The 13,723-nt window shown below is 45.2% G+C and overlaps 1 protein-coding gene across 1 annotated transcript in view; it reads left to right on the top strand.

Annotated features, from left to right (window-relative positions):
- LOC126547327 (uncharacterized) overlaps nt 1–13,723 on the top strand; it is a 92,925-nt gene that overhangs the window by 74,802 nt on the left and 4,400 nt on the right. The window contains exons 3-7 of the mRNA XM_050195295.3: nt 1,061–1,123; nt 3,887–4,036; nt 5,067–5,123; nt 9,417–9,501; nt 13,601–13,659. Of these exons, the coding sequence (XP_050051252.1) occupies nt 1,061–1,123; nt 3,887–4,036; nt 5,067–5,123; nt 9,417–9,501; nt 13,601–13,659 (414 nt within the window). The remainder of the gene's footprint in view (nt 1–1,060; nt 1,124–3,886; nt 4,037–5,066; nt 5,124–9,416; nt 9,502–13,600; nt 13,660–13,723) is intronic.

The following is a 13,723-nucleotide window of genomic DNA, read 5'->3' as shown; positions in this document are numbered from 1 at the left end:
AGGTGCAGGAGAGCACTCCGTGGTCTACGACGGGGGCGAGGGGGCGAGGGGGGGGGGGTCGTCGCACATCCCACTAAATCGGCCCAACATAATCTGTAACCGCCTCTCCCTCACCCCCCCCCCCCACCCCCTTCTGACTACAGCACATGTTTTCTGCCCTCCAAATCCGACCCCCAGAACCAGAAAGAATGGTTCGATCGCCCCCCCCCCCCCCCCCCCCCCGATAATTCACAGCGGCAATGGTGGAGCCTTCTGGTAGAGCGCACTGGAAAGGGTCCCAATCTGGACCACTCGACCAACACGTAATAGCCTCCGAAAAAAAAAAAAAACCTACGGGTGAGCAAATATTCCAAATTTTGAATATAATTCGAATATAATCATCACTAATCGATTTACGGAAACGCGGCCGATTGAGAGTACGGGAAGGCACCATACCTACATATACACACATAAATGCAGGGACTTCAGCCAGCCAGTTTTTCTTTTTTTTGTTCGTTTGTTTCCCCTTTTATTGTACGAACGAGCTGTCGGCAACCATGCTTTTGAGAAAGCACGCGATTTAAGGAATAAAAGAAGGCGGCGAGGGGGGGGGGGGGTCCGGAGGCGACTGGAGGGTCATTGGGTCATACTGGCTCATTTATTACGCTTTATATATATAAACACTTACGCGTCCTTACGCGGAATTCTATGCCTGCACACGGGTGATAAGCTTGCATGCAGGCTTTGCGAATGCGCCCACTTTAAGACGGGGTTATTTCGAATAGCTGCCACGCCCCCTTAATTGGAAGGCCACTTTACTCCAGCAAACTGCGCATCTTGCTCCCATACGTATAAGAGCCCCGCCTTTTTCCTACAGTAACTCGACAGGGATTATTAGAAGTCAATTTATATATATATATATATATATATAGCACTATCAGAATGAAAAGAAGAGGGGGCCGCAGATTTTATTTCAGGCGCGGTGCATCTTGTGCAACAATTATATATCCAAGTTATATCGTACAGCTCTGCGCAATGTCTCACCTTTCTTTCCTCCTTTTTCCCCCTCACTCCTTTTCAGTTATCGACTGGACGAAAGAAGTTCGCCCGAGCAACGGCACGAAGACGTCGAATCACTTCACCGGTGAGCCGTATACTTGCGACTGTTTTTCCGTGGCTCATATATATATATATATATATATATATATATAGTTGGACGGGTTTTGATGCTGCGGACGTCCGCGAGCATTAGATTGGGTTCCATGCAGAGGTTACTTTTATGCATTTGTTGGGTTAATGCAGAAGTACGAATGCCACATGGTATAGGGAAGTAGACACCCACACACTGACCGAAGAGTGCGGTAGGAGGCCATGCTATCCGACCCGGATCCCTCCAGGAGACAGCGTAGCAGTCCGATTGAACGGGCACGGAAAGACGGCCGCGACTCGCTGCTATACCTGGATTAAGGAGGCTGCCCACCTGTAGGACGCAGAAATGCGCTTATTCAAAATTAAAAGCGCATTATCTGTCTCGTTGAGAATTGCGGCATTTTACATTTATAAAGACGCCAAAAAGAAATGTTCAATCAGAACTTAGATCGATAAGGTATACATATTCTTTCAAAACGTTGTTTTCCTTAATTCCATTTTCTTTCTGCTTTTGTTTTGTGCCGGAACTCCGGCGTCAGTGTATGTTGGTGTGACATAACGGGTTTTTAGGTATATGTATATTGTATTCATTCTACAGAAGCCAGTAGCTTAACCTATAGCATGCTTCAAGAGCTAGGTTATATAATAACATAGCTCTTGAAGCATGCTATAGGTTAAGCTACTCGCTTCTGCAGAATTAATAAAATGTAGCAGTCCCATATGTGTGCGTGTGTGACGTACCGGACGGTTGCAAGTCAAGTTAGGCTTAACGTGGTATTTCCGTTGAAGTGAATATGTCATGGCAGCTCGACGCACGCGTGGCGAAAGAGCTTCGGCGACGATCTACAAGGGTGCAGTGGCAAGCGCATCGCTATCCAACTCGAGCAAAATTTGCATAGCCAATTACGCTCGTTTCCATGACTTGACGAAAGAAACTGGTCGGCTTATTTCTAGATAATAATAATAATAATAATAATAATAATAATAATATACAAACTGCAGAAGCGCAGGCACTGTGGGAGCCAATGTTATGCAAAGTATTTCGCATATTGGACGCATAACTGGCCATCTAGCTTCATTCAGGGTTCCGCAAAATGTCAACCGATGGAGCAACATGCCCGTGTGGGTTAGAGTGTCCGCGTGCCCTCCTTCTCACTCCCAGTGGGGGAGAAGGAGTGAAGGGTAGGGCGAGAAATACGACAGCGTGTTTGTGACAAGCATGTCAATTACGATGACACGACGACTTACCTAACCTAACCTAACCTAACCAGACGCAAAAAGAAAAGTTAACATGTCCGTGTGGGTAGAGTGTCAGCATGCTCTCCTCCTCGCTCCCATTGGGAGGAGGAGTGAAACACAGGGTGAGAAATGTGAGCGTTTGTGACAGTCATGGTAATTACGCTGACACGACGACTTACCTAACCTAACCAGACGCAAAAGAAATGTTAACAGATGAAGCAACATGTCCGTGTGGGCATAAGTGTCCGAATGCTTTCCTCCTCGCTTCTAGTGGGGGAGGAGGAGATAAGTGTAGTGCTAGAAATACTAGAGCGTTTGGGACATGCATGACAATCACGATGACGACTTACCTAACTTAACCAGACGCAAAAAAAAAAAAGAAATATCCGTATGCTTGGTTGCCCCTGAGCTTCTCTTTCGTATGGTCATGACCGAGCTGTGTTTGTTGACGAATTCGAGAGGAACTTGAAAAGTGCCCACTCCGCTTACAATATATTAATAGTGCAATAACTATATCTGACTTCGTGCCATCTCACGTTGACCAATTAAAGTGCGTGAGGAAGAAAGAAAGAAAAACCACCGACGATTACGATTCTCCCTAATGCGAAATTTGAGCGCAGCTGCATACGTGTTTTCATTTCACGATATATGGAGGCGTCGCACCGACAACAGCACCGAGTGGCAGAGCCACGACACGCGGCGCTATATATAGACCGGTCACACAGCTGTCGCTTAATTCCCGGCAACTGCAGCTTATATGCAACCGTAATCTTTACCGGGGAACGCTCGCGGCGAAAGCTATGCGCAAAGGCGAGCTTTCTGGTTCTTTTTTCTTTCCCCCGCACGGCCGGTGCTCCCGCTGTCGCGGACGCCATCTGGTGGTGCTTAAACCTGGCTTCCTCCGCTTTCCTGCTCACACACTCGCCGTATTTCTTCCCCCGCTGCGCTGCTCGTTCGCTCTTTCACCTTTCGCTGTGCTCTTTCGCTCGGTTACGTCGCCGAGGCACGCCGACGCTCAAAGAAGGAACGGGCGCCTAAGAGCTGCGCTCTAAAATGACCATAATAAAGCACTGTGCACTGCAGCTCGTCTTGCATGCACCCAAAGTGCAACGCGCCGCCATTGAAACATGACGTCATTAAGGGTCGGTTATATATTCTCCTGGCTTCTAGCAACAGAAAATCTAAACTGATCCGGTTATTCTTAATTGTTACCGTTACTGCATTGTCGTAACGTTGCAACGCCGGTAAAAATTACGTAACGGACATTTGTGTTTCGATGTGTTCGCGGGTGTAAAGTGAAAATATCGCGTGGGCGTTTGACTAGCAGACGACAACGCCTTACGACGTCTGCTGGTTGCGATCGAGCACACCGCAGCAGGCGTTCGCGCCCCTTGTTAGATGAGGCTGCCTTCAGCATCCACAGTGCTGACCTGCTGAACAGAACTACCTAGACGACGCAGAATGCAAGGCTTAACCTAATTATACCAGTAACGCACTACGTGCACGCGTGTCCGTCCAGGTATTGCATGCAGCACGGCGCCAGCGTACGCGCCCGCAGCTCCGCTGCAGTGCCCCGAGGGCATGGTGTGCGTCACCAAGGACGTCGGAGACCCGCTCACCGGGCAGCCCAGCCTGGGCGAGTGCATCGTCGACCCGCACGCAAGGACCAGTGAGTGCGCTTTTTTGCGTGTATCGTTCAAGGTCATTTGGCTATCATGACAATTAACCTTCGCAAGGACAACGCGAGAAAGCAAGTCCTAAAGATAACCCGTCACGATTAACGTGTTAAAGGAACTGCCGGCCATGACAGTCACCGCAGTGGTGCGGCTCCGGATTTAAATTTCGATCGTCTGGGCTTATGTTAATGTACACGCTCAAAGTGCACGAGCATTGTTGCATTCCTTTTCCGTCAGAAGAGGGACCCGCCGCTGAAGGGAATTGAACGAGCCACTTCATCTATAGCGGCAGATACGTGCCATACTCACTAAGCCACCACAAAGGTTCCTCCCCACGTTAAAAAAAAAAAAAAAAAAAAAAAAAAACCATTTAACTAGCATTGGCCAGTATTTCAAAAGCACTGGCATAACAGAAAAAGCTGTGCCGTGGACTTCTACACAGCATGACCACGGGCTGTTGTATGCCACCAGCTAGGACAGATGAAAGCATATACTTCGCAAACTGCAGCACATTGATCTCCCACTGAACACTTTTCATGCAAGAGCTAGCTTTCTCTACCACAAAAGCGACACTTGCGTTTTTTCTTTAGTAATTATAATTTATCATTATTTACTGGTGGCATTTTGCATCCCAAAGCAACAACCGGATTGCAAGAAAAAAAAGAGGAAAAATAACGGTGTTCTACTACGTGCCAGAAATGCGTTCCGATTATGATGCACGCCATACTGGAGAACTCTGAACTAATTTCGACCACAACAAAGTTCTTTGCTGTGCGGCTGAATCTAAGTACAGGAGCGTTAGTGAATTTTAGTGAATGTGGCCTTGCCACCGATCTTTCATTAATTGCGTCTATTCTAGCTTACTGAGACTTCTCTCGTAGCGAGAGTGAGCATTTTGCTAATGTAGGAGAGTAACTTGCATACAATAACTTAATATATATATATATATATATATATATATATATATATATTTGTGTCCCTTTAAGCATGCTAATCATCCCTGACCAATTATTTTCGTCGCAGCACTGCCCTCTGGTGATGGCAGCCAATCACAACTGGAGAGCTTGGGCAGTGAAACAGGTGAGCCTGTCGGCCATGGACAAGCACTTGATTTTGATATATCATCTAACAAATTCTGTGCCCGAAGTTAGTAAGTCTATTGTATGTGCAAATGTTCCTTGTAGTGACATAATCAATATATGAGAGCGAGTACCAGCAAAACAGCGTCTGCTACAGTAAGCATTTTGCACTGAATGCGTATGCTTGCCTCAATGAAGGCATCTGCAGTAGGAAATGTTATACTGAATGGCGAGGGAATGACAGTGCAATCCAGTACGCGTGCAACGACACAACTCACAACTACAACTGGTTGGTTGGAACAATAGCCATTGCTCGCTACATTGTCTGTCGAGGGCGTGGCAAGACCAGCCACGACATGACGTGTGGTTGTCAATAATTCAGACTTACACTCAACATCACTATAGCTTGACTAGGTACGCAGCATGCATCTACTTTGCGAAAGCGAAAACCTTTGTCTAAAAGGTGATGATGCCATAGTGGAGGATTACAGGGTAACTTATAGGTTATAGGTCAAACATATGGGGTTTGGTGTGTGGCCATTGTTGTCTTCATTTCATTTTATTTCCCCGAAAGAAAAAAAAAAAACAGCTCCTGGAGAGGTCCATTTGGCTATAAGCTGTTATGGACAGCTTGAGTGGGTTGATGAACCCTTTGCAAGGCAGTTGGGACAACAAAATGAGCCCGAAGATCACAATACATAATGTTCATCATGGCTGATATTAAATACAGGTCACTTCCATTAATTTGATATTGATGGGACCGACAAAATTGACCCAATTATTCAGCGGACTGAATAATTGTAATATAAGAGGCCACTTCTAACCCACCCGAAGCCCAATTTTAGTATGCCCCCAAATTAAATGCGCACCCAGTTTTTGTGGGTTCATAGTACAGAACAATGTGCGCTTAAACTTATTGTGCACCAAACCTTACTTTTCAAGAAAAATAAGAAACATGGCAGGTTTCCAATTATGGCAATCACAAATAAGGTGAAGACTGTAGAGTCTGCACTTAACGTCCATCGTTGTCAATCTCAATCTCTTCTTTATTACTGCATACGGACTACAACCTGTCGTCCCCCTTGTGGTCCACTGTGTTTAATACTCCGTATTATTTGAATGACTTCACAACCATCACAAATGGAATAGTGGCCTACACCTGGACTAACCACTTCACCATTTCGTCCTGCTATGCATGCTCTGGAGTGCCAAAAAATGTGAAGTGATACCGTATCCACTACCTTCAGCATGTAAAGTAAGCCTTTTAATTAAAGCAAGTGTCTCGAATCTGGCACTCTTGGTACCATCAGGCAGTACACGTGGGTTTACTGGCCACATGTGTGCGCCCTAAGTTTGCATACTACGTGATGACATCAGGCAAAACAGGTTGTTCCACATCCAACTGCCGTGGCCCTGCGTGGCACTGGCCAACACTCCCAGGGCCAGATCGAGCACACACAGATACACAAGATAGCGGTCAGATTTGTATCCACTGCCGTAGCATGACCGGTCGTACAACGCATGCGTGTGCGGAGGTTGTGGGTTTGGATCTGGCCAGCGGGATGTTATCTTTTTGTCCGTTTTCATTTTCCCTTTTCCTCATCGGTTTCTACATTTCAATTTCAACCACAGCCGATTTCCTCTATGCGTTCCTTGGCTTCATTGTCTGATGGCTTTACATGGTTGCGATAAAAAAAAATCGATCCCCTTGGTTTTTCTTATTCTTGTTTATTAAGAGGAAGCTTTAGCTTGGGTGCTCCTATCTAAATACATGTAAAAGGAGAATTCGTTTTTCTCGGCAACCACTGCACCAAATTTGACGGGGTCTGCTGCATTTAAAAGAAAAACTTAAAATCTAGTGACTGTTGGTTTCCAATTTTCGATTTAGGTTGTCAATTTTTAATAAAAATTTGGCAAAAATCGTAAATTTTCAGAAAACGAAACTATCAAGTTTACAACTCCGTAACTCAGCAAGAAAAGATGATATCACAATTCTGTGAATTGTACCTGATAGCACATCTAAAGCGGACAAAATTGATATGTTACACATGAACCTTAAAAAATGTAGTAATGTGTAATTACAACTTTTGCAGAACCCTCGTGAACAACGTAACAAATTCACGTAAGATGTAAACTGACATATCAAATTTGGCCGCTTTGAATGGTCTAATGCATGCCGTTTACAGAATCGCGATATCTGTTATTGATGCAGAGCTATTAGTTTGTAAACTTCGTGCTTCTATTTTTTTCATACGTCTGAATTTCTGAAAATCCTTTTAACAAAATTCAAGCCCTAAATCAAAATTCCGCTTCCAATAGACTGCGTCGGAGTTGGGCCCAAGCTAAAGCTTCCTCTTAAAGCCTGAAGGTAATGCATCGCTGTTGCCACCCTAAACAAAAACTTCTGCTGGCTTCTTGTGATGACAATGGTAATGACAATGACTCCGATGGTAGGCTGTAGCTAATGTCTTAAACACAATTTCTGTCTCGTATGCGATTGACCCACATAGAGAAAGATTTCAAGCAGACATTTCAGGATGGCTGGTAATATTAATGCGATTAGCACTGAAGCGATCTAGTGATACACCGTTTGCCACTGCTGAAAGATGTCACGTATGCAGCTTGTACTGTAGCAGGGGTCCTCTCTTGCACTTCCCTTTCGTCACGCTGTACTACAAGTGTGGCCGCCGTTAATATTGTGCGTGGTGCGTTTCTTAATATATATATATATATATATATATATATATATATATATATATATATATATTAAGGCGAGATTGCCAGAATACATATGACGCAGATTCTATTCCTCTCAGCACTGGAGAAATTATAAAGTACGACTTTCTACGTAATTGAAGAGCGGCACATACAAATCTGGCACATACCCAGCCACCATTGGTGCCGATATTGGGGTGAGGGCACTGACTAGTCAAGTTTGCATCATGCAATAAAGGCCAATTTCAGCATTGAAGTAACGTAATTTTGGGCCCATAGAAAAGTACTGGTAGCCACCCAGAACTGAAGGTGGCACCAGAACTTGTTCCTTTAATTTGAATAAGTTGCCATGCAGCATATGAGCGCAACTAAATGGCATAAAAATGCGAACACTTCTCGGGTAAAAATCGCGATGGTGGGAATTGACCAAATTAGCACATGCTCAACAGCAAAATGCCACATTCGGCAAGCCACTGCAATGAAGAGCCTCTTGTATTTTTGAAGACTACCTTCGAAATTGCCTTTTTTTTAGTGTGAACTAATAAGTTCTGGGTCTTGAACAGCACAGTAGCCTACGTATAAGGGACACCATATTGGATGGCTTTGGGTTCATCTCGACAACTCGGTGGCTCATTTATCATTCACCTAAATGAAAGCATGGGAGGGGAGGAGGGGGGTGCATTCTGCCCCCACCAGATAGCAGCCCCACGCCCCTTCCCCCACCACCACCACCACCACATCTGGCCACTGAACTCTTAACTTCATCCTCGATGACATGCCATCAGGGCCACTGATCCACAGTTGTGGGCTTTCACTCTGTGTAGGTTCAGAATCACTGAAACATGTTCAAACATGCATGTGCTGACACTTCCTTTTTGTTCCATCGTTTACAATGTTAGAATGCGGCTGCAGTGGTTGGTTGCTGAACCCACAATATACATGTTGCACATAACATTGTGGGAACAGTTGCAGGTACAGATAAACAATACCAGTGTGTGCAGCAATAGAATACCTCGGTCACGAGGGGCACTTTTAAATGCGATCTAGCCCGATCAGGATTGAATTTCTTGATCGTGATTGGCTCCCTTCTATAACTTGTGCAAATGAGCCAATCGGTGTTGAGAAATTAAATTTCTATTGGGCTTGATGGCATTTGAAAGTGTCCCATGTGACATTGGTATCAGACGTGCAATTTCCGAAGATTTTCATTTAATTATTTAGTTATTTATGCTTTGTCTACATCAACACAAGGCATTGCATAGGGGAGAGAGGTAGCACAGAACATAGTGTAGCACAAATGACAACCAATTATAGCCAGTACACTACAATTATGCAAATTATGCAAAAATCACATATGAAACAGTAAATACATAATTAAAAAGATTTACCAGTGTCTATATTATCACAGGAAGAGAAAAACAGATCATTACGAGTTGTGGTAACATAATTTTCTGGGAGTTGGTTCTACTCCTGTATTGCCTCTAAAATTGCTTTCCTCACATTGCTCAGAACTTGAGAACGAACAAAATACATCGTGGAGCCTGCTTAATGCTTCATTTTTGTTCCTCTTTTCATGTAGTTTTCCTTCCTGGTGGCTGCATTCTAACCAAAGAGCAATACAAGAGCATGGAAGAGTTCAAGCAGAAGCCATACATCACTGGATGGTAAGGCAGCGTCATTGAAGCCACAACACCATGAATACATCAGGACAACACGTGTTTATTTATAAAAGCTTATGTATGTTCTATGCAACAGAAGTTCACCAGAAGCACAATAAAATGTGCCTTGCAATAACAGGCATACTGGATGCATAATATTTAATTTCATCCCATTCTAAGGCACTTTTCAGCATCCTACGCATATGAAAATTCAGTGAGTTTTCAGGCATATTAGCTTCTTGTGAGCGTATGTAAACTTTTCTTCATCAAGATAATGGATGTGACTGACTTATTTCAAAGAGCTGCCTTCAAAAGTCACTAGTGGAATACTATAGTAATATAGTGCGGCCCTTGACCTGCCTTAAAAGGGGCAGTTCTTGCTTCTTAAGTTAGGTATATCCTCTCCATTTTTGTGCACTAGAATCGTTTCATACGAAAACAGCACTGAAAGTGCCGCACAAGCTCCCAATAGAAGCAACCAAATCTGCAAAGGACTTTCTACAAAAGTGCCTTCCGGGGGAGGCAAACACAAGAAAGCTGTAGATAGCTCACGTCAAATGAAACAACATCGATAAGACAGCTCACATGCTAACCAATCATAAAGTGTACCGACTGCACTAACACAAAGTGCCTTTTGTCCTAATTTGTTCAGCATGAAAGTGGTGCAGGGTATATAAAAAAAGTTATGCAGATTCCATGCACTCTGGGAATCTACGTTATGCATAGCATTTTGCAGGTACCTGGCCATCTAGTACTGTTTGAGGTCTCGGCGGAAAACACACGCACACACGCATGCATGCACGCACGCGCGCGTACAGGTGGACCAATGTGTTCCTGTACATTGAGTAGTCGTTTGTGTGGGTCGTGAGCATACGTGTGCATGACAACAGCAACACAACGTCACCCTGTTATAGATGATCGTATGATGGCAGTGGCATGATTTCTGCGTTGTCCGTAGGATGCGAGCCTATGACATGGTGGGTGTCGGGTTCTACATAGGTAGCGGATGAACGTAAGTGAGAGACACATGGATGGTGACGTCATCAGTGACTACGTGTTATGCAATCATACGCAGTACATATTGCTATTTCATGTGGCGTACACTTACATCTCGTTATAGCGAAACGGCTTATAACGAAATAATGGCTATAATGAAAGAATTGTAACTTGAAGTCCCCATAGAAACCCATGTGTTTAAAATTTCGTTTTAACGAAAAAAGATTCATTGATCAACGGATATAACGAAAAATCTTCATTCCAAAATTGCACCCAACAAGCCACTTTGTACAGAACATATAGATTTCTTAAATTGCGTGACACGTTGCGGCCCTCCGATGCAGCAGTTCATATCTACCGTGGTGGCCCCTCATCCTCCGGCAACGCTCCAAGCTAAGCCAAGCTGGCCAAGCAGCCAAGCCACTCAGTCCGTTGTGTGCAGTGTGCACTGCCAGCCGAGTGCCGCGTGCCTTTGTTTGCGTTGTTCCGTATGCTGTCCGTCAGTGCTGTTTCTGCCGTGTCGCCAGTTTCACGACAGAGAAATGAATGGCAGCAGCAGCAGCAGCTTGAAGCTAAAACGGAAAGTTATCGCCTTGGATCAGATGGCAACCATAATTAGGGCTGTTGGGTCAGACACGAAGAAAACTCAAGTGGTCAAGGGGTTCGGCATCACGCCGAGTACCCGTTCTACAATCCTCAGCAGCAAAGAAGTCATCGCTGGCGCTGTTGCACGTGGCGTGAAAGGTAGTCGGAAGAAGCAGCTGTCTCCTGCTTTTGAAGCCGTGGAAGAGGCGCTGTTTAAGTGGTTTTTGAGTGCAAGGGCTGCTAATTTGCCCGTGAGTGGGGCACTACTCCAGAGAAAAGCGATAGACTTTGCTTGCATCATGGGCTGCGACAGCTTTGTTGCAAGCGATGGCTGGTTGCAGCGTTTTAAGTAGCACCACGATAATGTTGGCAGGGTCGTCACTGGCGAGTCCCAGGCCATCGACAATGAAACCGCAACGGCGTGGGTGAAAGCTAACGTTGGTCCTCTCCTTGAAAAGTATAAAGAGAAGGATGTGTTCAACGCTGACGAAACAGATCTTTCCTACCAAATGTTACCACAGAAGACCCTATCATTAATAGGTGAGCTATGTCACGGCAGGAAACATAGTAAGGTCCACGTCACTGTGCTCCTTTGTATGAATATGGACGGATCGGAGAAGATGCCACCTTTGGTAATAAGAAAAAGCGCGTTGCCATGATGCTTTAATGGAAAGAGGCGACTTCAACCGCAGTACTTATCAAACCGGTAAGCCTGGATGACAAGGGAAGTTTTTGTGGTATGGCTGCGTGACTGGGATGAGAAGTTGGAAGAGGCAGAATCGCAAGATATGCCTTTTCTTGGACAACTGTGCTGCCCACCACACCAATGCTGCGCTGACGAACATTGAACTTCGGTTCTTGCCCCGGAACTGCACGGCAGTGATACAGCGCCTTGATCAAGGCATGACAATGTCATTTAAGGCTGGATACCGGAAGCGGAAGATAAACAGACTTGTGTTAAACATGCAGTTGAATCGTGGCATGAAGGTCAATTTGTATATGACAATAGAGATGCTTAATTCGGCATGGATGGATGTGACAGCCAGCACCATCGCCAACTGCTTTCGACGTGCATCATTTGATGCCAACGAAAGCAACTCTGACACCGACGACTCAATGGACCGAATAGCCTTACCCAGTGGTGCTGCTGTATCACACGAAGCTTTAGCGTAATGAAGGGCGCTCCACGATGCCAGTGTCATGTGTGAAGATGAAATCTTCTGGGACTACGTGAGCGTAGATGCCGAAGTTCTGGCAATGGAGGAGCTGACAGACGATGACTTTGTGCTTGCTGCCCGGGAGCACAAAGGAAGTGATGATGAAGGTGCCATAGGGGACAACGACACTCTGCCCTGTGCTTACGACGTACCGACATCGTCCCAGGTGCTGGACGCGGTGGACCTGCTGCACCACTACTTCGGCTGCCACGAAGATGGTGCAGACGGGCTTGAGATAGCTGCTGCTGCCAAGAAGGCCGTCCTATGGTTAAAGAAGACACAGCAGCGAAGCATAACAGATTATTTTGCGCTGTCAACATGAAAGGTTTGCGCCATCTACATGGAAGGTAATAAAATCAGTTATTATGTGTTTGATTCCAGTTTCTCCCCGTGTGCGACATCGATAAGGATGATTAGCACTTGCTGCGGACGCAGCCACTCGGCCGCGACGGGAGCTGACACCTCGGTGATGGTTTACCTGTAGTAAGTGCACGCTCGTGTGCAATAAATTAGTCTCAAATAATTAGTCAGTGGCTATAACGAACTAACACTTCTAACGAACAAAATTTAGCGCCCTTTCGACTTTGTTATAACGAGATTTAAGTGTGTGTTGAAACGATGATGGCATTTGTACTTCGGGGTGGAAATGTTCAAACTCGATTAACTTGCGCAATTGTGAGGTCTGCACAATGTCGCACACCATTTACGTAGCATAAGCTGGTACGAGGAAAGTGCAGGGCAAAGTCCCAAAGCCCAGGGCCAGTCCCAAAGATAGCGCTGTCTAACATGGCCCTTCTAAGTGCGAGCTGTCACAAGGAACGAAGACAACAAAGCGGCACAGGAGGCAGGCACCAAGTGTTTCAAAGAACTGGCTGGCTTTAGAATGGGAGAAGCATGCTTGCGTTCATGGCCTAATGGTTAGAACACCTGGCAGCTGTGCTCGACAGCAGAGGTTTGACTCCCACATCAGTCACATGGTATTTAATTTTTCCTAAAGCGGGGCAAAACAGGAACCAACCTACCTACCTATTGCAAAGTGCCGAGAATGATGCAAAGCATGCTTTGCATTAGAAACTGTGCCTAGGTGCGATAGGATATATGGGGTACCTAAATTTGAATTGATACGGTGCATGCAAAGTCTTGTGAATCTGGCCTAAATTATCTATCTTGAGGTCCCCAAAACTTGTACCACGTATAAACAAACAACTCGAAATTCTGCAGACATTAATATCTTGGATACATCACTCAGAGTGCACATGCCAGTGAGGGTTACCCAGATTGCTTAAGTGTGTGTTTTGTTCTTGTAGTACTTGCAAGCAAGGCTCTGTGGAATGCAAGATCTCAACGGAAAAAAGCTTTGATCGCAGTAAGTATGCCTTGTGTTGCGGCGCATTACAAGAAAGGACACAAGACCAAACCATGAATTTATT

The sequence above is a fragment of the Dermacentor andersoni genome, chromosome 3 (genome assembly GCF_023375885.2).
Source record: "Dermacentor andersoni chromosome 3, qqDerAnde1_hic_scaffold, whole genome shotgun sequence".
In the NCBI taxonomy this organism is placed as follows: domain Eukaryota; kingdom Metazoa; phylum Arthropoda; class Arachnida; order Ixodida; family Ixodidae; genus Dermacentor; species Dermacentor andersoni.
Note: the sequence above shows the minus strand (reverse complement) of the source record. Positions and strands in the feature narration are given on the sequence as shown.